Source organism: Chanodichthys erythropterus, chromosome 23 (assembly GCF_024489055.1).
Source record: "Chanodichthys erythropterus isolate Z2021 chromosome 23, ASM2448905v1, whole genome shotgun sequence".
Lineage (NCBI taxonomy): Eukaryota > Metazoa > Chordata > Actinopteri > Cypriniformes > Xenocyprididae > Chanodichthys > Chanodichthys erythropterus.
The window spans coordinates 1,869,097-1,896,575 of record NC_090243.1 but is presented as its reverse complement, the minus strand read 5'-3'; the positions used below and the strand labels follow the sequence as shown (position 1 = coordinate 1,896,575).

The window sequence follows — 27,479 nt, the reverse complement described above, 5'->3', positions numbered from 1 at the left end:
GTGGTTGTCTCACGTAATAATTACAACCCTATTTAATTAAAGATAGCAAGGTACATTGTGTTCTTTAAGTTCATTAAATGTTCAGGAATGCAATGGCATGATACTCAGATTATGATTAACACCCTCTCTATCCTTTGTCCTGTAGAGAACCATGAGCACTGTGGAGGAGGAGCCGGACCACATGATACCATGAAGAGAAGCCTGCAGGTCCTGCCCCACCAGTTGCTGAGTAAGTCTCACATTAATAAAGCCTTTTAATACTGATAAGCCATTTATGGTGTGTTTTTTTTAATGGCCCTAATGTCCCAGCAACTCTGTGGAATCCTCATATAATACACATAAAAAAACTAAGAAATAAAGTCTTGTGGGGACATCAGACCATCAGCCCATCCATGTTATCTTGGTCTATTATTTTGGCTCTTGACTCAGAATACTTGCAGAATATTAGTATTGGTGACACGCACTTGATATCAGTCTTGGCTGAGATCCAACATGAAAGTGTGAAATGTATCAGGAACATGAGGTCGGAGAGAGAAGTCTTTCTCTGCTGTAGAACAACTTTAAAAAGAGATTTCATCACAGCAAATTCTGTTAGAAAAATCCAACATGAGTGTTAACAAAACCTCTGATAACAGTCAAAAAGTTTCAATGAAACATACTATTAAGAAATCTCAGTGGAGTTTGTCTAGGGAAATATGTGTTTTCTGTGCTTGGTTTCAGGGCATTTTTCTATTTGAATTCAGAGTGTTTCACAGCTGAGCCCTGCCTGACCTGAGACTGTAGGGCAGAGGTGTCCAAACTCGGTTCTGGAGGGCCACTGTCCTGCAGAGTTTAGCTTCAACTTGCCTCAACACACCTGTCTGGAAGATTCTAGCAAAGAGCTTAGAACCCAAGAGGCAACACTTATGGGCTGAAAATACTAACTGGACCGTAGAATCCTTCGCATCTTACTCACCTAAAATCGGCAAATTGCACTGCCAAATCAGAAGCGCAATAGAACATTTTTTTTTAAATTAAGTCACCAGTATACAGTATACAGTAAATGTTGTATTGTCTTATATATGTTTTATTTTACCAGTTGTGGAATAGCGTAGTTAGCCTACTTTATTGAGAGTTTATGCAACTTTACACATTTATTAATAGTAAATTAATACATTTAAGATCATCATGTTTGCAGCGAAAAATATATTTTAGACCTAGTGGAGTAATAGTAATAGTATCTAAGTCTGAATTGAAATAGGCTACAAACCCGATTCCAAAAAAGGTTGGGACATTGTACAAATTGTGAATAAAAAAGGAATGCAATAATTTACAAATCTCATAAACTTATATTTTATTCACAATAGAATATAGATAACATATCAAATGTTGAAAGTGAGACATTTTGAAATGTAATGCCAAATATTGGCTCATTTTGGATTTTATGAGAGCTAAACATTCCAAAAAAGTTGGGACAGGTAGCAATAAGAGGCCGGAAAAGTTAAATGTACATATAAGGAACAACTGGAGGACCAATTTGCAACTTATAAGGTCAATTGGCAACGTGATTGGGTATAAAAAGAGCCTCTCAGAGTGACAGTGTCTCTCAGAAGTCAAGATGGGCAGAGGATCACCAATTCCCACAATGCTGCGGCAAAGAATAGTGGAGCAATATCAGAAAGGAGTTTCTCAGAGAATAATTGCAAAGAGTTTGAAGTTATTATCATCTACAGTGCATAATATTATCCAAAGATTCAGAGAATCTGGAACAATCTATGTGCGTAAGGGTCAAAGCCGGAAAACCATACTGGATGCCCGTGATCTTTAGGCCTTTAGACGGCACTGCATCACATACAGGAATGCTGCTGTAGTGGAAATCACAACATGGGCTCAGGAATATTTCCAGAAAACATTGTTGGTGAACACAATCCACCGTGCCATTCGCCGTTGCCGGCTAAAACACTATAGGTCAAAAAAGAAGCCATATCTAAACATGATCCAGAAGAGCAGGCGTTTTCTCTGGGCCAAGGCTCATTTAAAATGGACTGTGGCAAAGTGGAAAACTGTTCTGTGGTCAGACGAATCAAAATTTGAAGTTCTTTTTGGAAAACTGGGACGCCATGTCATCCAGACTAAAGAGGACAAGGACAACCCAAGTTGTTATCAGCGCTCAGTTCAGAAGCCTGCATCTCTGATGGTATGGGGTTGCATGAGTGCGTGTGGCATGGGCAGCTTACACATCTGGAAAGGCACCATCAATGCTGAAAGGTATATCCAAGTTCTAGAACAACATATGCTCCCATCCAGATGTCGTCTCTTTCAGGGAAGACCTTGCATTTTCCAACATGACAATGCCAGACTACATACTGCATCAATTACAACATCATGGCTGCGTAGAAGAAGGATCCGGGTACTGAAATGAACAGCCTGCAGTCCAGATTTTTCACCCATAGAAAACATTTGGAGCATCATAAAGAGGAAGATGCCACAAAGAAGACCTAAGACAGTTGAGCAACTAGAAGCCTGTATTAGACAAGAATGGGACAACATTCCTATTCCTAAACTTGTCTCCTCAGTCACCCAGACGTTTGCAGACTGTTATAAAAAGAAGAGGGGGTGCCACACAGTGGTAAACATGGCCTTTTTTGAGATGTGTTGATGCCATGAAATTTAAAATCTACTTATTTTTCCCTTAAAATGATAAATTTTCCCAGTTTAAACATTTTATATGTCATCTATGTTATATTCTGAATAAAATTTTGAAATTTGAAACTTCCACATCATTGCATTCTGTTTTTATTCACAATTTGTACAGTGTCACAACTTTTTTGGAATCAGGTTTGTATATTGTACGTTTTAATGAATCACACTACAAACGTAATGATCTTATAATACATGATGCATTGCTGTGTCCGTTATCGCATAATTCACACTTTTGGACACTTTTGCTTTAACAGACATTAGACAACACTGAAAAATCAAGATGTTATATTCATATATTTATTGTCAACATTCCCAATTTTTCTGGTGCATGTCCTAATTTCATATGTTGGTAATAATTCAGTGTTTATAAGCCTTTTACAGAACCAAAACTGACTGGGTTTCTAGAGAGCAAAGGTTTTGTGAAAAAAGTGGAAGACTTAAAAACAAAGTGTGTAAAATAAACTGTAAAAAGGATTTGATGATCACTAGTGATAGTATTTTATTCTGTGTTGTCATCATTCAGGTTGGATTTCAGCTTAAATATATGGTTTTTTTTTAACACTTTAAACATCCCTTATTTTGTTATATGATTAGTTCAGCTACTAAATATCATAATTAAATGCAATTTAATTAAATGCAATTAAATTTAATTAATTACTCTTACTACTCTGTTGCATTGAGTTACAAGGACATTCCCTCTGGTGAAGCCTGAGGTCAAGAGCTTTGTTTGATGGCATGGTGATGATAGTTCAAAGATCAGCCTTTGTAGGGTTTAATCATGCAGTTTTAGTTAGCAGCTACTTTAACCCCTTATACACATTACAGTTCAGTTCATCATGTTTGCTTCTTATCACAGCAACTTGCTGTAGAAATTGAAAGGTCTTTGCCAAACCTGCTAATTAGAAGGGAGCGTCCACTTGCTTTTGGCCACAAAGTGTGCTAGTTATATAATGAGTACAGTTCATGAGTCATAGTTAGTGTTGAAACGAAATAGTACTAATCTGCAATCTTCTTTGTCTCACTGTCAGTTTGTTTGTGTCTTCCATGTCTATCTGTTCATCTGCATGCTCATCTGTGGATGGCACCATTTGTTTAAAGTAAACTGAATTTAGCTGATGGCTTTCTCATGCGGTTATGGCGTGATTGCCATTCTCCCTGACGTGCAGATGACATTGTGGGGCTATTTGAATAAAATGGCTTTTGCCAAATAACATCCTAAATTGGAATTCAAAAAGAATGCTCCTTCAAAAGTCCCAAAGCAACATTTCACTGCCTAGCCTTTATTTCATTGTCACAACTATTTTGAGCAGCAATAGCCCAGTGATATTACTTATGTGTTAAGAATTTCCTGTTTAAAATGTTTACTTCCTGTGCAGCCAGAGTAATCTGTTAGTGCCCCTTTAAATGACAGACATGATGTATTCGGTAAACAAATTGATTCCTTCGTTGCCCAAAGCACCTTGTTAGTCCACCCTCCTGGTTGGATAAACATCCGAAAGTTCAGAGGCATTGCAGAGGACCAACGCAACTTAAATCACAAACAGGAAGGCATTATCAGAGGGTGTTATGGTTCCCGCCTTATCAATGAGCTCACATCTGCACCACCCTGCCCCTCCCTCAACACAGGAAGTGCCCAAAGCGGCCCACAATCCTCTGGGGTAGCTATCCCTAACTTTAAAGCCTGCAACTCCCAAAGAGACACCAGTGGAATTTATTTGTTAGTTGGATTCATTGTTTTGGTTTTGTCCACATTTATAGCTTAAAATAATCCTTTGTGCAACTGTCAAAAAGAGATTTTATTTAGCACCTCACTCTATTAGCATGTCAACAGCTAAAATTTGGAAGACAAAGGAGACTATGGCAGCTTTTTGAGACATATTTTTCTGTCATAGAGATTTTTGTAGATCATTTTGTCTCTTAAAGGTGTAAAAGAGGATATTTTCGTCGACTGAGAAACCAAAGACTGTTACTGAGTTTTTGAAATGAGCGCATGCATAAGAACAACCCCCCTCAATTTCGAGGGAACGCCTCCCAAAACTCGTGCACGAGTATTGGAACACGAGTGTTTACCACCGGCATTCTCTGTGTCGTGTTAGTGGATTCATTATGTCGGACTCACCGCAGGTAACTCCTGTCTCCTGACAAAAACACTGCATGTGGCGCCTGTGGAGTGTGGAAAGTTACTGGAGCGGGCAGCCGCGCGCGTCTTTCACAAGGAACGTCATGGCAGTGATTGACAAGCCAGAGGGCCAATCGTTTACACGATGATCGGAAATATCGGTTAATTTGGAAAGCCACGGTTCGTTCATGTAAAATTTTGTGATAGCAACCTCTCAAAAACATGATGTTTTTATTGATGAATGTTATTTTTATTGATATTGATATAGTGACAAAATACCATTCGAAAATTTGGGTTGGTAAGATTTTTAAAAATGCTTGTTTGTAAATGTTTCTAAAAGTTTCTTATGTTCACCAAGGGTGCATTTATTTAATCAAAAATACAGTAAAAATGTATGCATTCTTTTTCATGATACTTTTATAAATACAAAGTTCAAAAGAAAATTTTTTTTCAACAGAAATCCTTTGTAACATTAATGTTTTAAATGTTACTACACAACAGTGTGAATATCTCAGTTGAGCTTTATTTATTTGTATTCGCCATTTCACTCTGGATTCTTAGGTAAATCAATTGCATTTCAGTGCAGGCTTTGCAAACAGACTTTTACAATATGGACTCGACAGTAATGCAACAACATGTAAGTAACTGTGTGAATTTCAATGCCTGATCTGATATGTAATGATTCATGTACAGTCAGATATTTGTCTATGTGTCAGTAAATCAAACCAGTGACTAAACGGTGAATTCACATTGTTTTTCTTAGTAGGATGAAAATAATTATATATAGAAAGCGATCAAAGAATGCTCCCTTTACAATTGTTAGAGCTGTCAATCAAACAGCGTGAGTTTATCAGTGACTGAGTTCTGGATATACACCAAAACTCCCGTTTTATTCAACAAATCACTTAAGGCAGGAACACACCAAGCCGACATTGACGAACTAGTGGTGACAAAAGTAGACTGCGGGGTTGGCTCACATTGGCAGTGTCTGGGTCCAAAGTTGACCTGACACACCAAACCGACGCTCGACAGCCGACGGCCAAGTAGCACGTCCGTTATGCACCTGCGTAAGATGAAATGCCTTTCTGTACCAGTAGGTGGCAGTAGCTGGACAGCCAATCAGAATGATCAGGGCTGCGTTCAGCCCCGACAAAACGTTGCAAAACGTTTTTTAAACGGAAACGTTTGCGCGTTGAACACCCTGTTGTGATGACGCAAGTGTTGCAACTATGGCAACTGAGAAGGACATTCTTTGTGTTCTTTTTGAAGAATTTTCGGAGCCTGATGAAGTTGGTATAAATAGGTGTTTAATACTGCAACATACGCTCAATGTTACAGTCACTGCCCTTGCCGTTCAGAATAAAAGAGAACATCCCAATCCAGTGAAAGGATTTGTGGAAACTTCTCATTATTGTGATACAACACTTGCCTTGCATTTCAGGATGAAAAGACAAACATTTCAGGTGAAGGATAATCAACTTCTTACCTCCCAGACTGTGTTATGATTATTTTATTGTTTAATAGGCTTATCATTAATGCTGATCACTGTTGTTGTGCTTTGATATTGTAATATTTACCATTATATAATCAGAGTATAGAAAAGTTTATTAAAGTGTACCTTCACAATACAACACCAAAATATATAAGTAAAGTATTTTTATGTTACATTAATACCCAGTGTGCTGTCTCTTTAATACCGCGTGGTTTATATACATCTTGCCGCTGATTGGGCTGACATTTCTAACACACCCACCAAACAAGAGAAAACGCATCTCAAACCCGTTGCACACCGTTTCCAGGAAACGTGTCGTTCAACCCGGAAAACGTAGCAAAACGTTGCGCACCGGTGTGAGCTTGAACGTGCCCCAGATGGCCCAATGGACCGACGAGCTCCGACGGCGATTCAGCTTGTGAAATCGGCTGAAAAAAGCCAACGAGGACCAACTTCAGACGACGGTGTTGAACACACTGAGAAAACTTAGTCAGTCGACGAACAAAAACTGCCCGAGGGTCGACCATCGGCTTGGTGTGTTCCTGCCTTTAGTTACAAAGCGTTTGCACTGTTAGTTGCGCAACACTTTTAACGATTAGTTAACCTTGAGAACTGTAATAGTAAAAACATTCTAAAAGTGTTTTTCGAGAGAGTGATACTTAGCTATTTCAAATGGAAAGATGTTAGCCAATCACAGCAGTGGCCGTTTACACTGAAGTCTCACAGCAGACACGCCCCTTAAAACAGAGCGTTCAAATAAGAGGGCTAAAATCAGGGTAGGAAAAATGCCTTTTATTTCTAAATTATGACAATTTTTGATGTAAAAAGCATACTAACATTATAAGTGCACCCCAGGAAACATTATAAAACAATAAAACACGCAGTTCATGACCCCTTTAAAAAATCTTACTCAGCCCATTTTTTTGAATGGTAGTTTATTTTAAAACTTTTTTTTTTTGTACACTAAGGTGCAGAGAAAAACGTTATTAATCTTCCCAGATATGGATGTTAACACCAGGTGTAAACGTGTCTCAGAAGGTTGGTACATCTTATGCTGTAACTTTTGTCTCAAGGTTAGAGGCGTAACCTGCTTCAGAATACTAATTTCAGCTGGTTTCCCAGACCAATTAATGTGACAGAGATTAAACACCATTTATAGAAGAACGAGGGGTCATGGGAGGATATAAAGGTTCATTACCAAAAGAACAGTGTTTACATCTGTTCTTTTGGGAAACCGCCAGACATGCCAGTTATTGAGTGTCTCTGCAAAGCACTGTGCTAATCAATGCTTTGGCTAAACACCCAGAATAGCCCTTTTCCCTGCACCTTCCTTTTGCATTTTCTGCTTGACTCAGAGCCTAGTTTATCACCGTGAACCAGTGTTTAGGATGTGGTTCTTGCTACAGGGAAGCTTGTTCAATTTTCCACTAGGTGCTCATCATGTAGAGTGGACATGTCGCCGCTCCGCTGCATGTGTGCACCCTGCACAGCATTAATGCTGATGTATGCTATTGTGTCCTATTTTCGGGTGTTCCTTAGATTGGAATGGTTCTTCAGTGCAGTAGTGAACTGGAACTCATTTAAAGCTTCTGCCACACTTGCAGATTTCCCCTTTTCCATGTACCATAGAGCGTCATAAGGCTATGTAAGGCACTGCAAAAGATGAGATGGGCAAAGCCAACTTGTATGGAGTAATTACCTTTGTATGATTTGCAAAATGTCCAGGTTGTCTTAAAACAGGGCCTGTCAAGCTTCATAAAGGGCAAAAATGTAGTATAAAAGTACCATAAAAGTAGTCCAAATGACTTGTGTAATGTAAAATGTCTTCTGAAGTCATTTGCACATATTAAAATGAGCTGCATTTGGGATGGGATCAGTTATGAGACCATAGCATCTCTGCTCCATGTTTTACTTGTGACAGTCAACACTGTTGCAGCCTCATACTGCAGATGCCATCTTGGCTCGTTGTCTCCGGAGGTGAGGTTAGTGTGTAATATTGAATGATGGATGGGAAGATAAGCTGTAAACCCATACAATCTGTCGAGGCCATTTGAGATCTCAGTATCTGCAGCTCTAATGCGAGAGACTTGCAGACAGTTCAAGGATCACAGTAAGCAGGATGGTTCTTTCATGTAATTTATTAATGTCATAGCTACAATATGTATGACATTAGGTCCTGGTTTTACAGACAGGGCTTAGATTAAGCCAGGATTATGCAATTAGGGCATTTAATAGCTTTTATAAATGTGCCTTAGAAAAAATATTACTGGTGTGCATTTTGAGACAAAACAATGCACTGACATATTTTAAGATATGTTAGTGCAAGTTGCTTTCAGTTAAAACATGCAAACATGCATTTTAGTTTGGGACTAGGCTTAAGCCTTGTCTTTGAAACCGGGAGTAGGAATGTCACAGGCTATTTAAACATTATAAAGACTTTTATTTTAGAATGTTTACTTCATAAATTCCACTGTCAGTTTCTCCATGAGCCCATGCATAGAGTTTGGCTTAAAGGGTTAGTTCACCCAAAAATGAAAATTCTGTCATTTATTACTCACCCTCATGCCGTTCCACAACGGTAAGACCTTCGTTAATCTTCAGAACACAAATTAAATTTTAGGTGAAATCCGATGGCTCCGTGAGGCCTCCATAGGAAGCAATGACACTTCCTCTCTCAAGATCCATTAATGTACTAAAAACATATTTAAATCGGTTCATCTGAGTACAGTGGTTCAATATTAATATTATAAAGCGACGAGAATATTTTTGGTGCACCAAAAAAAACAAATAACGACTTATTTAGTGATGGCCGATTTCAAAACACTGCTTCAGGAAGCATCGGAGCACAGTGAATCAGTGTATGGAATCTGCTGTTCGGAGTGCCAAAGTCACGTGATTTCAGCCGTTGGCAGTTTGACACGTGATCTGAATCATGATTCGACACACTGATTCATTTGTGCTCCGATGCTTCATGAAGCAGTGGTTTGAAATCGGCCATCACTATATAAGTCGTTATTTTGTTATTTTTGGCGCTCCAAAAATATTCTCGTCACTTTATAATATTAATATTGAGCGACTGTACTCACATGAACCGATTTAAATATGTTTTTAGTACCTTTATGGATCTTGACAGAGGAAGTGACATTGCTCCCTATGGAGGCCTCACAGAGCTATCGGATTTCAACTAAAATATCTTGATTTGTGTTCCGAACATTAACCGAAGGTCTTACGGGTGTGGAACGGCATGAGGGTAAGTAATAAATGACAGAATTTTCATTTGTGGGTGAACTAACCCTTTAATCATAAATCAGAATGGAATTTAAGAGTGATTATTCATCCTAATAGCAACCCCTCCTCCCTTTCTTGGACTTTGCCCACACACACTTGTAGCATGTCAGATGGAAATTATCATCAAGATTGTGGTTCAGGGCCACCAGAGCAGTGCATCCTAACCTGGATCTGGATTTTAATGCGGGACTTATGGATAAACTGCACTGGTAAACCGCTCACTGGTGCTTTGGGTTAGTTCACCCAAAAATGAAATTTCTGTCATTAATTATTCACCCTCATGCCGTTCCACACCCATAAGGCCTTCGTTCATCTTCAGAACACAAATTAAGATATTTTGATGAAATCCAAGAGGTTTTTTTATCCTTCATTGAAAGCAACGAAATGATCACAATTCAATGTCCAGAAAAGTAGTAAAAACATTGTTAAAATAGTCAACGTGACTACAGTGGTTCAACCTTAATGTTATGAAGCGACGAGAATACTTTTTGTGCGTAAAAACAAAACAAAAATAACGACTTTTTTCAACAATTTTTCCTCTTCTCGGTCAGTCTGTGGGGGACGAACAGGATCAACGAGTTTGAAACTCAAGAAAGTGCATCCATCCATCATAAACTACTCCACATGGCTCCAGGGGGGTTAATAAAGGCCTTCTGAAATGAAACAATGCATTTTTGTAATAAAAAATATCCATATTTACCAAGTTATAAAGTAAAATATCTGGTAGTACTCCTTTATAAAGGTGTAAAAAGACATAATGGAGATAATTAATTTTGAAGTTTTATTAACAATGAGATTATGTGGTTTTTATAATCAATCATCACTGCTTTTGTATTTTTTTTACAAGATGGACAAAATTTGTCACCAAAAAAGTCAGTCGGTTTAACCAAAATTTCAGTTTTACACATTTGGTTATACCGAATGACACTATTAAACTGTGAGCCAGACTGCCTTCCGTTTTCAAATTACAAAGAAAGTGTAATGCCTCTTGCAGTTCAAAAGGCTTACGCTACGTCCTACGCCTTCCCTATTCAACTTGAGTAGCGTAAGCGTTTTGAACTATGAGAGGTGTTACACTTTCTTTGTAAGTTGAATACGGAAGGCGGTCTGGCGGAAGCTAGATATTTTACTTTATAACGTTTATGATGGATGCACTTTTTTGAGCTTCATACTCGTTTCATCAGAAAGAAGAAAGTCATATACACCTAGGATGGTTTGAGGGTGAGTAAAGCTTGGGGTAATTTTCATTTGAAAGTGAACTAATTTTTATTTTTTTTTTATTTTTTTCAAGGAAAAAAGGTTTAAATATGTAATTTTGGTGATCAGGTGAGTTTTAAGGGATAAAATTATTGACCACAGGGGGGCTTTAAAAATTTAAACCAACAGCTGGGTTTGTCCATATTTGATCTAAACATGGGTTGAAACAACCCAGCATTTTTTTAGAGTGTAGAATTCTCTCAAAAAAAAATTCTTCCAGAGAAACATGACATTTTCATCTTTTTTTCTCTTTATTTTTTAAAGAAAGTTCAAAAAGACCTGAAACAAAAACTGTGATATCATATTTCTATGTCAGAGAAAGACTCCACCACCCATCCATCTGTGAGTGTTGTATTTTAAATCAGCAGATGGCAGCGCATGTAATTTTGTAATGAAAGTCATTTTTTAGCACCGAAACAGAGGAAGCAATTATGGCAAGGTTAATCATTCCATGTGCAAGCTCTAGCTTGTCAAACTAATTTATCTACTGAACAATAACAAAGAACTTTTGCATATGCCTTTCCATTATATTTTACGTTTTTCTACGGTTCTCTGCCTTTTTGTGCAGTCCTAGTGTCTTGTCACTCTCTTCAGATTCACACCTCTCCTCTCTTGACAGCACCATTCACTCCTTTACATAAAGGATATTCATTAAATTGAGCACTTTTTTGCTGGACTCCATTATTGTGGTTTTTCAATTTGCTTTCATTGCAAACACCTCTCCTGTTTCTGTATGAAGGGGGAGGTCAGACCTTTCTATCTGCATTAGACCTGGTTAGACATTTACTCCATCAGCATAGTGCTGCTGCTCCGGCTAATTACACCTCTCTGACCATTACATTGCATGTACACGCACACGTATTTTGTGACATTGATTAATAACGCACACACACATGGTACAAAGTTTTTCCCAGACCATTTTAATGCATCCATCAATGATAAAAATAATAATAATTCTGTTAGTTAATATCTGGTAGTTTTAATAAAAATCAAGCACTGGGGCATTAGAGGTGCCTGTAGTTGATTTAACACCCACATGCCCCTTATGGTCCAGTGCTCATCTTGCAAAGTATCCAGTGTGTGTTTTCACCCAGTGCTGTGATGTATTATGTGCTGTCCTCCTCTGCCTCCCCCTCACTATTACACTGTGAGTCAGAGGAGTGTAAGAGTGTGTGTGAGCATAAATGTCACTAGAGAGTGAGTCATTCATTGATAGATGTGAGATAACCTTGGTAATGCCAGTGTTTTTAAAAGCAAAAAACAGTAATATGACAGATACTTTCTCTTGTCTTCTTTCCATTCATACACACACACGGTACAACCACACACATCCTGTACATCACTCGTGATTTATTATTTGTTAAAAATGTGGTTTATTAAATCGGACATGATCATCCTTTGTTGTTTCTGGAACAACATATTAAACAGTCATAGTCAATTTGAGACTCAGACAGAACACCCACAGTCTGTTTACTGATGTGGTCTGATGTATACTGCACAGAAAAATTGCAAAAACAGCCTGAAACACTACTTCTGGGAGTCTGCTAAAGTTTCGGATTTTTCAAATATCACCTTAGTAGTCCTAAATCTTTGGAAAGATACTTTCAAAGAGTTTTTTGAGGAGTTCAGTTAACTAGGTATTTAAGAACAGAAATTCATATTTAGAATTGTCTATAAAATGATCTGTACTCATTACTTTTGAAAGGATAGGAATTCTACATAATTCCATAATTTTCTGTACATGGTTCATTGGCGAATAAGGTTTATAAAGGTGTAAAAAGACATAATGGAGATATAATTAATTGTTAAGTTTTATTAACAATCATATAAATATAATCTAAAAAAATATATATAATTTTTTCATAAAAAATACACATTTTTACAAGACGGACAAAATTTGTCACAAAAAAAGTCAATCGGTTTAACCAAAATTTTAGTTTTACCGAATTACACATTTGGTTATACCGAATGACAGTATCTTTGAACAATGCTAATAGACTGATATCTAGCTAGCTAGCTAGCAAAAGGACAATCAAGCATTTTATATTTAAGGTTTTTAAAATATTAAAACATTTTCCATGTTTTATAGCGGTTGTACCAAATGACCTGATGTTGTACCTGATGTTTCGGGACATGCGCATGAGCAAGTGAAAAATCTAGAAAAATCTAAAAGAGAATTTGTTATTCTGCTTCATGACCTTTGCAGGTGTCTGAATGATGTCACATCCTTTCACATGATACTGACCGCATGACTTGATCGAAAATGGTCCCTTTATATTGGTTTTATATATATATATATATATATATATATATATATATATATATATATATATATATATATATCCCTTTATATTGGTTCTAATTTCAATACCATTTTGCACTGTGTTGATATATGATGTTATAAAATCATGCCAGAATAAAAAATATATACATTTATTACGTTTTAAGATATTTTATTCACAAATTAAATAGCTGTACTGGCCTATGGACGGTTAAACCGAATTACCTTTTGACACTCAAAATCTTTAAAATACCTTTATATGTAGCAAAATATAATTAAAACCTTTTGGATTCAATAAAAGAGATCTAGTTGTACTACCTTACATACTTTGCATGTCAAATCTTTGTTTTTTATTATTATTAAGGCCTTTGGACCAAAAAAAAAAAAAAAGTCACATCATTGACCCACATACTAGTATATATATATGCATGCATTTTCCATGTTGCAGAAATAGTAAAGGTACTAAAGGTACTTATGCACTATTCTATGCCATTTTGAAGTACGAAGTGTGAGATATGTATTCACACTGAAAATTGTGCACTTCAGATACCTGGATAATTTACTTAATTAACAAAAAATGTGGTGTGAAAAGTTGGACACTTCATGCATAGTATGCTAGTATATATTATTCTGTACTGCATATGCTAGTATACTATTGCATGGCAGAAATAGTAAGATTAGCATGTTAGTATACTTGTATTTTGTCTGTAATGATACAATCTCAGAGTTTGTTGGCTTCTGATTTTCCCCTTTTCTAATCTTTGATATAACACATCATTTTTTAATGATCATCCAATTACCGTATTAACAGAACACAATCCAGAGGGAACAGACAAGCCATCAAAATGCCAAGATAAAAACTCAATGCAAACTACTCAGTAATCACAGAATTTTTTGATGCTAACAGACTTGAAAGCCCTTTCCAAACTTTTAACATTTTTGAAATGATAAATTATAAAACATGACTTTGCTAATGGACAGCGGTGTGTTTACATTGGACCAGGGAGATGATTTCAGTGGCTGTGTGAACCTTCAGATCCACGGCTTGTTAAACACTCTGGGAGTCTGTTGAGGATGTGTACAGTGGGGAGCGAGCTTGAGAGCTAATGTCTGATCTAAACGCGGCACTTTGTTGTGAAATAAGCAGTGATTCATGTTTTATTCACAGGGTGATGTTTTATTAATGCTGCGCTGGATTGGAATGGCTAGATGGAAGATTTAATACCTTTTGATATTACAGGACACAGCAAATATCTTCAATGCTTATGTACTGTGGTAGTGAACTTTAAAATCAGCATGATCATATTGTCATCAGGTTTCTAGCATGGGCATGCTCATGTTTGATATGGTAATCATGAATTAGCGTTAGCGCTTGAATGAAGCACTGTCTGTTTATCTCTCTTCACTGCTTACTCAGCATGGGTGGCTTTTGATGGGTAGGAAACTCCTGATTCACTAAACATTTACCCGATCATCTGGCTGTCTTGTTGTTGATTAATGCAACCAGGTAATTGTAGAACAGAAGTTTGTTCCAATCATTTAACCTGTTTTTATAGCCTTTTTCTCATATTAGTACAGTGACAGGTCATTTTTTGTTGTCCAAAGGCCTTAATAATAATAATATGTAGCATGCTGTATTTTCCTTTGGCTGGTTAGCATTGTCTAGTTAGCCCCTGTTGGAAGGCAATTTTATTAAATTTATATAAATGCCTTTCTGATCTGACTTGTGATGGGTAAAGGGAGAAGAGCGGGTTTGGCAAGTGGCGGATTCGAACCCATGTCGATCGCTTTAAAAGCTAGTTTTATGTGCCATATGCCCTACAGCCTTCGCCACTACAAACATTAAACAGAATGCTTCTTTGTAGTATTTAACTAAAAACATTTGATGGCTTACTTACAGCCTACACACATTAAATTGGACACCTGTTGGTATTTTAAGCATTAAATGAGGTCACACTCCTTTTCATCGCTCCACTGCCGCTGCCGCCATCTTGTTTGAATTTTTTCTGAAATCTCCAAGCCAGTCACGTGATCGGCTGCTAGCATTCTGATTGGAGGATCTCAAAAAATTGCCCACGACCGATCTAAAGTATCCAGATAGACATTTGCTGCTTATTCACAATGGGAAAGTGCCCAAGCAACATTGCTCAAAAAGTTGCCTTAAAAGTGTGATTTTTTTTTTTTTTTTTTTTTTTCTGCTGCTTTTGATGTCACAATTTATGATAGTCAGTAGTGAAGGGTTTGGGACTGTATTTGTTTTTTGGTGCTGTCAGCAAATCAGTGATGTCATGATCTAATTTTCCTGCAGCTTCAGAGTGATTAGCCTTGGTCTGATTATTGGATAAAACAGAGGCTTAGAAGGGTTCTGTGTGTATAGCATAAAACGCATTTCACATAATGATTGTCACATTTTGAACACCTACAGGTAACACAACAATGACGATCACTCAGTAAACTATTATTGAACTGACTCAATCTCATATGTCTTCTTGATATTGTTTGTGATGTTGTTCTCTCATCTCTCACTGCCTTCCATCTTTTGAATCTTTGTTTCTATAGCAACTAAAATGGCATGCAGATGAAACAATGACCTCACTCTGATCATCAGGTGTCATAGAACAAAAGATATATGTTTTTGTGTATCGAGTGGGGACATAAAACACCATTTTGAACCATAAAGTAAGAACCCTGCACATTTAGTAACCATACCAACATTCAGATTGTTTAAAACTGTTCCTTGACTCATCTCTGAATGGTCCTTTAAGAACCTCATTATAGACTAATAAAGCTTGAAGTCTACATGTCTACATTCCTCTCACTGTCTGTTTTCCTTTCTCAGGTGTTCTACTGATTCTGTTTGTGCCAGTTGGGCTGGTGTTCTCTGCAGAGGAGCTTCACCCCAGCCAAACCCCTCGGGACCTTGTCTCCATGTCAACGAGCAGCAGAAGCCTCGCCACCCTCTCACCGGGGCCCTTGAGCTGGCAGGATGGTTCCAGCAATGGGGATCTGCACAACCAGGCACTGGCGTATCCAGAAGCCATCCTTAGACCCACTACTGTCCACCCATTCCAGACACCGAAGACCACTGTACCTTCTGTAATAGATCAGTCATCAACTGTAGGGGTCCATCCCAGGGATCAGGCACCACCTCGAATCCCTCTTTCAGAAGCGCCCCAACTGACCTCTGGAAGTATGTTCACCAGAACCCAAGTCCAGAACTTTAGCACTAATACCGATAAGCTGAGTACAATCAGTAGAAAGCCAGTGAACCAGTTTGACCCCTCAGGTTTGGTCCAGAGAAATCAGATCAGTCCTACTGTGTTGGACAGTGGAAACCAAACCACAAATTCTGGCTCGGGTCTTTCTTTTTTCTCAGGGACTGAAAGTAATGTGGCCCCTGGTGCCAAGGGCCTTTCAGAGACCCGAGACACTGGAGAGATGGGAGTAAGGGACCCCACTGATCCAATACAAAATCAGTCATCAACCTTAAAAACCCACAATGGGCAGAACTCGGACAAGTCGGCTCCACACCACACCATTACATTGCGTGACGTGTCTTCAACAGAGAAACCCACTCTCCCTTTGGACACGGTGGGAGAGGCTTTGGCACAAACTGGCATCCAGTCTCCTTCCCCAGCTCTCGCCCCACCTTCCAACCATATTACCACATCCAGTCCCACTTCTTTAATGGAGAATCAAAGCTCTGTGGAAGTCCAAGGTGGTTGGGATGGAACCCCCAAGATGACCATTGATTCTCTTGTCTCCATGACTGAAGTCACAGAAGTTATCAACAGCACTGGAGCCTCATGGCCTGCAGTGAATGATTCAGACACATCAGAGGCACCCTCCACAGCTAGCGGGAGCTTCATGAACAGGCAGGTCCCAGCGACCACACAAGGCCCGTGGGGGTCTGGAAACCAGTCGGGTCCTGCACTGAGTCCTCCTCACAAAAAAAACACCATCTGCCTGGATAAAATGGACATTGTGTGGTTGGTTCTTGCCATTAGCGTGCCTGTCTCCTCATGCTGTGAGTAACCAATATCACACTTCCTTCAGCTTTGAAAACTTGTGCTTTCTGTCATCATTTCTGACAGGAACTTTTCCAAAGAAGCAGGATAACATAATATTCCCTTTGTGGCTTAGTATATTTTGCTTACAACTTTCTGGGGCACATCATACAAAATTGAGAAGTGATTAACGTGGTCTTAAAGCTAAAATGGAGTCATATATTGAATATTAATCTTTTAATTCATGTCTTCTTCTCTTTAGCCGTGCTACTTACTGTATGTTGTATGAGGAAAAAGAAGAAGTCAGCTACTCAGGAGAACAACTTGAGCTACTGGAACGACGCCATCACCATGGATTACTTCACCCGCCATGCTGTGGAGCTCCCACGCGAGATACAATCACTAGAGACTGAGGTACTGACAGACACCCAGAAGACATTTTAGCCACGGGTTTGGGGTTTAAAGCCGTGATCTGAAACGGAACGAGAGTAGCACCAGATCTTTTCTTCTGTTTTGTAACAAATGAGTGAATGTTTGGAGAAGACAAAAAAAAAAAAAAAAAACTTAATTGGCACAAGCCACCATAGAGAAGACTGTTGTTTCACTGGAAGATTGCGTTAAGATATTTTAATTAAAAAAACGAAACGTATTCATGGATGAATTATTCACAGTAAGATCAATAATATGCAGTTGGAAAAGAGAAGTGAATTTCCATTTCATGCTGGCTTTGAAGATGTGATTTATAATGTGGGTAGCATATCCCAAAACTTACCAAGTCTTCTGGTACACACTCAGAAGTATGTACTTTTTTTTACAGTACAGTACAGTATGCATAGTACAGTATATAAGCAGGTGAATTGAGATGCAGCACAACTGATTGGGTGAGTTCCTAGGGCTCTAACTAAACCTCAGAATGTAAAGCGGTTAATACATGTGCTCTGACATGCTGAGCTGTGGTGCTTGTGTGGTTGATTTGGGTTCGATTCCAGCTTGCAACATTTCACGATCCTGTTCCTCCCTCTTTTCTCCATTATTTGACTTCACTACACTACTTAACTACACCAAAAATTGCAGAGAAGGCCACCAAAAATGGAAGAATGTTTAATACGTTTTTATTGTTTTTGCCTTTTACAACAATTAACCTTTAATTTAACTTGATGCTTTTATGAACAGAAAATGTTTTACTCTACGAATGATCATCTGAATAAGATATCTGGCTGAATGGCACAAAAATAGATGACTTTCTATTCATATTCATAGCTTTTTCTTTTTCTTTCACAATACACTCCTGAACAAAATCTTAAGACCAGGGGAAACATTACAAGTATTCGCTTTTTGCGCTGCTGGATCGTAACTAGATTGTAAGTTCTGCTTCAAAATGCCAAGAGAAGAAAAAGGAACAAGAGACAAAAAATAGAGAGTAGGTAATTTATTGAAAACTGCATTTAAACTCAAACAGGCTGTTCATCAGCTGATCAAAAATTTAAGACCATAGCCCAAAAAAAACCCACAATACAACTAAAAGTCTCAAAAAAGGACTCAGTAGTGAGTAGCCCCACCATTCTTGTTGATCACTTCAAACACTCGTTTTGGCATGCTTGATGCAACTGTTTCCAGGAGGCTGGTGGGAACATTGCTCCATGTGGCGAAGATGGCTTCACGAAGGGCATCCATGGTCTGGAACTGACGTCCGTTTTTGTAAACTTCTCTTGCCATCCATCCCCAAACATTCTCAATGGGATTTAGATCAGGGGAACATGCAGGATGGTCCAAAAGAGCAATGTTATTCTCCTGAAAGAAGTCCTTCGTCAGGCGGGCGTTGTGAATTGCAGCGTTGTCCTGTTGAAAGACCCAGTCATTACCACACAGACGAGGGCCCTCAGTCAAGAGGGATGCCCGCTGCAACATGTCCACATAGCCAGCCGCCGTTTGACGCCCCTGCACAACCTGAAGTTCCATTTTCCCATTGAAGGAAAAAGCACCCCAGATCATTATGGAGCCTCCTCCACTGTGCCGCGTAGAAAACATCTCCAGTGGGATCTCCTTGTCATGCCAGTAACGTTGGAAGCCATCAGGACCATCCAGGTTAAATTTTTTCTCATCAGAGAATAAAACTTTCTTCCACCTTTCAATGTCCCATGTTTGGTGCTCCCTTGCAAATTCCAAACGGGCAAGTTTGTAGCGAGGGAGGAGACGTGGCCTTTGAAGACGTTTTTTGTTCTTTAAGCCCTTCAGTCGCAGATGCCGTCTTATGGTTATTGGGCTGCAGTCAGCATCAGTAAGGGCTTTAATTTGGGTTGAGGATCGGCCTGTGTCTTCACAGACAGCCCGTAGGATCCTCCGGCTCAGTGCAGGTGAAATTTTTTGGGGTCTACCACTTGACTTTTTTGTCCCATAACTTGCAGGATCTTTTAAGAAATGTAAAATGACTGTTTTACTGTGTCCAACCTCAGCAGCGATGGCTCGCTGCGAGAGCCCTTGTTTGTGCAGCTCAACAATCCTGCCACGTTCAAAGAAAGAAAGCCTTTTTGCCTTTGCCATCAGGAGATCATGACAGTGTGACTGTATGAAGGACAATGACATGAAAGCCAAATTTTTGCACAGATTTGAACTTTTTAAGGCTATGGTCTTAAACTTTTGATCAGCTGATGAACAGCCTGTTTGAGTTTAAATGCAGTTTTCAATAAATTGCCTACTCTATATTTTTTGTCTCTTGCTCCTTTTCTTCTCTTGGCATTTTGAAGCAGTACTTACAACCTGGTTATGATCCAGCAGCGCAAAATGCGAATACTTGTAATTTTTCTTCCGGTCTTAAGATTTTGTTCAGGTGTGTATATTAACACCATTTAAAATCATATTATAGGATAGAGCTATTGTGAAATTCAAAATGGCTGCGATTCAATTAATAAATATATGCTCTGCGGGTTATTTACATTTTGGGAATACATATAAAGTCACGCTGACGCGCATCTCAGCAGCTTGATTGACAAAATCCATCTCTGCATATATGCTTTCAGTTTGGTTTGCTTATAAGCATTCATCTGCGAATGCAACGTGTGACATTTCAACAGATTTGTAATGTAAATTATTAATACCTACGCCAACACAGGAGAATACATCAGTATGTTTCTAACTATGCAAATTGCTGTTCATCACGATTTTTAAATTAAAGTAAAAACCCTCGCTCTGCATGTTTTGATGTCCACATGTTCTTGGTCTAGACATTACAGTGGCTGTAGCATTTCTATCGTAAAGATTAAAGTCACAATATGTATGATATTTGGATTAAAATATCCAAAAAAGACTAGAACAGTGTTATATATTTTGTTGATTTGTGTACTTACATTATCCCAGATGTTTCCAAGAATGTTTACCCTAGATTTCTTGAGAAAACATTTTTTACAAAACATTATTTTGTCAAGTGGCTAACATAGCATAATCAGATGCAGCTATATTCTTAGTAACAGTAATACAGCATTTTTTTTATCACACAATATGCTTTAAAATTAATGGATTTGAACATGCTGTAGAGTGTAACAACAATCATCAGGCCGTTGGCGCCCTCTGCAAGCATTTGTTATAGTACATAAAGATACAGTATCATAAAATTGCTTCCTTTTGATCCTTTGGGCCAGATTCACTAAACAGGGCAAACTAATGTGAGAGCACCATTCCAAAAAAGCGCCAATGGGAGTGGAAAGTTTTGCGCATGATCTTCTGACAACATGCAAATTAAAGGTGCAATAGGTGATTCTCTACAGAAACATTTTTTGTTATACTGTTTGAAAGTCTCCTCATATCCTGATAGCATCACTATGATAAATTGACTAAATGTATTTTTATAAATATATATCATCTGTGGAAGGTGTAGGGCCAATGAATGATCATCCAATCATTATATTCAGTCCAAATGAAATAATACAATGTCCTACCTGCCTGTCAACGTATGTTTTTACATACCCTTGCTCAGCCTGTTAGCGCAGACATCATACATCATCAGCACGTTTCATGGTCTGTATGTATTTATACAGACCTCAGTCACGGAACAATCATGTTTCAGAGGGCTCCCCTGGTAAAAATCACGTTTCAGGGGGTAAAATCCATGTTTTTGGTGGGGTTCCCCTGGTAAAATTTGTATTCCAGAGGCTAAATATCATGTTATTTGGGGTCAGTTCAACCCTCGGACATGAAAAACAACCTGCGGCAACAGTGTAAATGTAGCCCAATTCCACGGGAAAACTGCGGACTTGGCAACACTGGCTGTGTGTGCCTTTGTGTTATGGAGGAGACGTGGCTTTGGAGAGTGCTCTAAAGGGGAGTGTGGGATGTTATGATTTGAAAGCTAGCTCACTATTGCTAGCCTGTCTGAAAATGTCCTATTGCACCTTTAAAGAACACAGACGTAGACAGATAATTTCCTTAATGACCAATGCAATTTACCAAGAGCAGCATAAATTAGCGTCTGGCATGCTTTTTTTGGCTGGTAAATAATGGCGCAAATACCAGTAAATTGACTAGCGCAAACCTTAGTAAATCACTTTGCATGATCCATTTAAATACTCTCCTACCATAAATTTTGCATCCGAAAGTATTGCGGAAACATTGTCTCAATGTTATTATGTATCTTAAGTCATTGTAAAGGCTATTTTCACTTTGGTCTACTTTTATTACCACAAAAAAAAATCTGATTACACGATTAATTGTCAAAATAATCAACTAATTCTTTGAATACCTAAATAATCATTAGTGATAGCCCTAGATTAGTTAATTGTTTTGCATTTTGTGACTTTCAGTCGAATAAAAGACTGAAAATAAAATATTTTTGCAGTCATATTGAAGATAAAAAAAATAGTGTTAAAATCTTGTCTCGTCTTATGAACCCAATATTATTGTGTATCGTCTTGTGAGCTAAATGTATCGTCACACCCCTACAAGAGTAATCATTGCAATCTAGACATTAGGTTCATCCCTATTCACATACTTATGCACTATTCTATAATGTTTTTAAGTATAAATAGTGAGAGTAGTGTTCACACTGAAAATTCCAAAAGGAAAAAGTGCACTTTAATTGCACAAAATTAACAGAAAAATGGTTGGAATGTTGGACACTTAATGCACTCAACTGTCACAGCTTTTATTACGTAGCGGAGGGGGATTGATTGATTGGTTGGTTGATTGATTGATTGATTGATTGATTGATTGATTGATTGATTGATTGATTGATTGATTGATTGATTGATTGATTGATTGATTTACTTTATTAATGAACTGCACATAGACTGCACTGTATCATGGAGGGGGTGAGATATACACTTTATGATGGAAGAAAATTTCCCTACCATCCTTGCTTGCACAATTTCATCAACTGAGGGCAAAGAGCACCCTAAAACTGAGCTTGACTTCCTAACCAGTTTGTCAAGTCTGTTTTTGTCCCTCACAGAAATCCCCCCACCCCCAAAAAACCACAGCATAAAAATAATAGAAGCTACTACGGTATCATAAAAAGTCCTTAACAGAATTCGACAAACCCCAAAAGATCTCAACTGTCTCAACAAGTGAATACGACTCTGGCCCTTTTTGTACAAGTAATTAATGTGGTCACACCAATCCAATTTATTATTTAAATAGACTCCCAGATATTTGTAGGATTTCACAATTTCAATATCCACTCCATCAATATTTATAGGAAGTACAGACTGCATGTTCTTCCGGAAATCTATTATAATTTCTTTGGTTTTACTTGCATTCAGCTCAAGACAATTTAGCTTGCACCAATCAACAAAATTCATAACCAATTCCCTATATTCATTTTCATTATTATTAGTTATACACCCAACAATTGCAGTGTCATCTGAAAATTGACAACTGGCCGAATTAAACCGAAAATCAGATGTATATAAAGTAAATAAAAATGGAGCTAGGATCACCCTTATGGAACCCCTGTACTACATCTCACAACATCTGACACAGAACATCTGATAGACTCTGATGCTGAATGACAAAATAGCCTTATAAAATTCACACACTACACGGATGAGTACATAGTGCGTAAGTACATAGTGTATAAGTGCATAGTGCATCATTTGGGATGCAACTAATGTGCACTTAAAAAGCTCACTTAAAGGGTTAGATCACCAAAAAATCAACCTCATGTCGTTCCACACCCGTAAGACCTTCGTTCATCTTCAGAACACAAATTAAGATATTTTTAATGAAATCCGATGGCTCAGTGAGGCCTGCATTGCCAGCAAGATCGTTTCCTTTTTCAATGCCCAGAAAGGTGCATATTTAAAACAGTTCATGTAACTACAGTGGTTCAACATTAATATTATAAAGCCATGAGAATACTTTTTGTGCACCAAAAAAATAAAAATAAAATAACGACTTTATTCTACAATATCTAGTGATGGGCAATTTCAAAACACTGCTTCATGAAGCTTCAAAGCTTTACGGATCTTTTGTTTTCGATCAGTGGTTCAGAGTCCAAAATCATGTGATTTTAGTAAACAAGGCTTCATTTTGTCATAAGTGTTTCAAAATTTCGATAGTTCACGTGACTTTGGGGGTTTGATACGCGCTCGAACAACTGATTCATCGAAGCTTCATGAAGCAGTGTTTTGAAATCGCCCATCACTAGATATTGTTGAATAAAGTTGCCATTTTGTTTTTTTGTTGTTTTTTTACACAAAAGTATTCTTGTCGCTTTATAATATTAAGGTTGAACCACTGTAGTCACACGAACTGTTTTAAAAAAAGTCTTTCTGGGCATTAAAAAAGGAAATGATCTTGGTGGCATTGCAGGCCTCACTGAGCCGTCAGATTTTATCAAAAATATCTTAATTTGTGTTCTGAAGATGAACAAAGGTCTTACAGGTGTTGAACGACACGAGGGTGAGTAATTCATGAAAAGATTTTTGGGGTGAACTAACCCTTTAATGGTAACTGAGAGTGTTTTAGCATGATTTCCTATTCATGTTAAATATCGCCACCTGGTGTCCAGAGACCAGATATCTAATTTTAAAAAAACTCAATAGTTTCTCTCTTTTGTCAGATTGTTACCATCATCCATTCATTGACATTTTCCATTTCAACCTCTCCAACCTGCTTCTTTTTTCAACCTTTTCGTTCCTGCTCGCTGGCATTTTCTGACAGGAGTGTGATGATGATGATGAAGAAGAATCATGTTTTGGATGCCGGTGATTAAGGTGTTCATATCTTCCTTTACTGCAACAGAGACATCAACTCTTTCTTTATTCCTTTGTCCTCAATTTTCCTCTATATCAATGTTTTCAGTTGACTATTTTATCTTATCCTACTCATTTTTTTGTAGACCCCAGTTTTTAGATAGATTTGAGGATAGCTGGATTGATGGATTCATTTTGATGTCTGAAGGAGAATTCCCATTATGTGTAACCACACACACATTACGTTTTAGAATCTAGAGCCTTATAATTAGGCCTAGCTGTCTTCCCCCACAGGTGCAATTTAACCTGCTTCTTCCTTCATTTCCTCCCATTTATTTCACTCATGCTGTCTCCATGGTGATAGAGCTCAATCACTACACCATAGAAATGCACATTTGTGTCTACAAGAAGTTGAACGTGGATCCGAAAAAGAATTCCTGTTCCTTTCCCCTTAACTGTATTTAGCAGCTGCTCTTGAGTGATTAGCTTTTAGTTAGCCAAGTATACAGTGCTAATGTTTTTCTTTTTGTTTCAGGAACAAGAGACGTGTCTGCCCCCTAATGGTGACTACAGCGACAGTGGCGTGGTTCTGGTTAATCCCTTTTGCCAAGAGACTCTCTTTATCAACAGAGACAAGGCCTCTGATATCTAAACACACTATATTAAAAGGAGACAAAATCCCTGAGGATTTTCCAGTCCCTTTTCTTTGCTTGCATTTTTTTAAGAATATATATAAATAAATAAATATATATATATATATATACATATATGTGGTGAACCTTCAGAGACTGCGGTTTATATATGAAACTGGTTTCAAGGAGCTGAAAGAATATTACAAAAAATGCTATTTGCTATGAGGGGGAACCCTTGCATATTTTTCTGATGTGGATTTTCTACCAATGCTTTGTTGTGATAAGGGTTTTTATGTCTTTTTTGAATAAAAACAATAAGTGTTGTTGCTCTTATGTTCCAGTGGCTTTGGTGGTGCAAAGTGCTGAGAAACATGGCGCGTGGTGTAAGGATGCTTGTGTGACGTTACCCAAAATACTTAATATGATTACTTAAAAAGCCTGCCGCACTTGAATTCCGTATGTAAGGGGATGCAGGGGTAAAGGGCATTGATTCTGGAACGGTTCTGGGATGGGTACTGCAGCAACCCTCGCGTCCCTCGTGGAGGAACTTGAGATGATTGCCTGTTTGACGGAGGCAGATCATGACTTTCTGAGATGATTGTCCCCAGTTGAGTCACCAGCCAAAAGACAAAACAACAATTGTCCCATTCCTTCGATGTCTGAGATGTTTTCATGTGTGTAAATGTCTTGTTGCATGCATCTTTTCTGATTTGTGTGTCTTTAGACTAGATATGAAACAGGATTTTGTTTCTATCAAGATTTCGTTGTTACACCCTACCACCCTAAAATTCATGTCGACAGTTGCACAAGCAAGTAGAAAAACTGCTTAAATGCCAATGACATGCCTCTTACAAAGCCCTTTGTATGGTAATGTTACTGTGCTCCACATTTCACATCATATATGTTCATATTGTATGTGTTTGTGTTCAACTTAGCAGGGCTAAGCATTATACTGTATAACTGTAGTGGAAATGCATTTTTTTTTTTTAAATAAACCATTGTATTTGTTTATTTGCTACGTCATGCTCTGATAAAAATGGCACTATTATTGCTTCACAGGTTGGCTAAATATATATATATTTTGTTAGAAGACACATGTTTTTCTTAGCGAAGGGCGAATGAGTGTGCTTGTGGTTCTGTCTGTCTATCTCTCTGTCCCTTGTGTGAACACTGAAGAGAATAAATGAGACCAAAATGAATTCCTTATATTTCTCTTTGATTCTCAGTGCTTACTGCTGTATTGTACAGGTTTTTTTTAGATGAATGTCAATGATATCACTGGATGTAATAGAGTGTAATTGTTAGATATAAAGACATACAGAGTAACTATTTTATTTTGTACTTTCTTTGTGCCACTAAGGTTGGTAACATATCATCATTTTTTCTTTACATATCTCATTTTGTTCTGTGTGCTTAGCAGATTTTTATATATTGTTTTAAATGTATTTGTTTTTTGTTTTTGTTTTTTTCATTGTTTCCGTCCCTTTTTATGTGCTGGCATGAGTTTTATTATATGTAAGCAGAGGGAGCGGTAATTGCTCAGCTGACGAGAAAAAAACTGCTCTGACATATTATGAATCATGTCTAATCTTTTGTAGCACATAAACTGTACTTTTTACTGCTGAGCAATACAAATAAAAAGGCTTTAAAGGCTTCTTCAGTCTGTAGCTGATTTTTATCTATCTTGGGGTTTTTTATCTGTAAAAAATGTCAATATTTAAAGCAAAATCTGTTGGAGCACAAATGCCAATGTTTTCCCCTTGATTTAAATGGGTTAAAGGTTTCTGGAATCTTTCCTGTTCATGCTATATGCTGAATGAAGCTTTTCTATTCACAAGCTGTTCAGTGTGACACAACTGGGACGTTCACTGGATCACCCATTCATTCATAGTCTCTCAAAAGGTGACAGATTATTGTAGCCCTTTTATAAACACACTCGATCACATGAATGCAGTTAGGTGTTATAGTCTTTGTTTTGTTTGGCTTGAGTTATTTGAGAAATTTACCTAATATAAAAACAATATAAATATATTACGTTAGCCCTATGCAGCTTTATGCTAATCCAGTTCAAGAGGGATGCTTAACGGCACAATATGTAAGACTTTTGCATTAAAATATCCAAAAAACACTGTGTTATATGTTGTTTACTTGTATACTTACATATCACAAATATTTCCAACAATGTTTAAATCCAGAGAAATTCACAATTTTAACCAGTGTAACGCCATAGCGTCATGTCCGCGTTATCCTCGGTTTCCGCTTTTACTGCTGTAGAAACCATGGCAATGGGTGAATCAAATGACCCAAGAAGAGTTTTGGACAAGAGGAGAAATAAAATGAGGACCAATATCAGCGTGGCATTTCCTAAAACTGTTTAACAAGTCTGATGAACAAGTCTATGGTAGTGTAATTAAATTCAGTATGTGTTATACACGAATGCCAAGTAGAGTTATCAAAAGTACCGACTTCGGTACCAACCGGTACTGAAATTTAAAAAATGTGACGCTTTGAGTGCTGTTGAGCGGATTCACAAAGTC

At 37.8% G+C, this 27,479-nt stretch overlaps 1 protein-coding gene across 4 annotated transcripts in view; it reads left to right on the top strand.

The window, feature by feature from the left end:
* Positions 1-26,907, top strand: part of tmem108 (transmembrane protein 108) — an 83,300-nt gene extending 56,393 nt beyond the window's left edge. For 3 of the 4 annotated variants that reach the window (XM_067378080.1, XM_067378078.1, XM_067378079.1), the window contains 4 exons: positions 146-229; positions 15,959-17,146; positions 17,389-17,540; positions 24,846-26,907. In XM_067378080.1, the coding sequence (XP_067234181.1) occupies positions 190-229; positions 15,959-17,146; positions 17,389-17,540; positions 24,846-24,962 (1,497 nt within the window). In that variant the 5' untranslated portion in view covers positions 146-189 and the 3' untranslated portion in view covers positions 24,963-26,907. Of the gene's footprint in view, positions 1-145; positions 230-15,678; positions 15,799-15,958; positions 17,147-17,388; positions 17,541-24,845 lie in introns of all 4 variants that reach the window. The other variant, XM_067378081.1, reaches the window with a different exon arrangement.
* Positions 26,908-27,479: the final 572 nt, after the last annotated feature.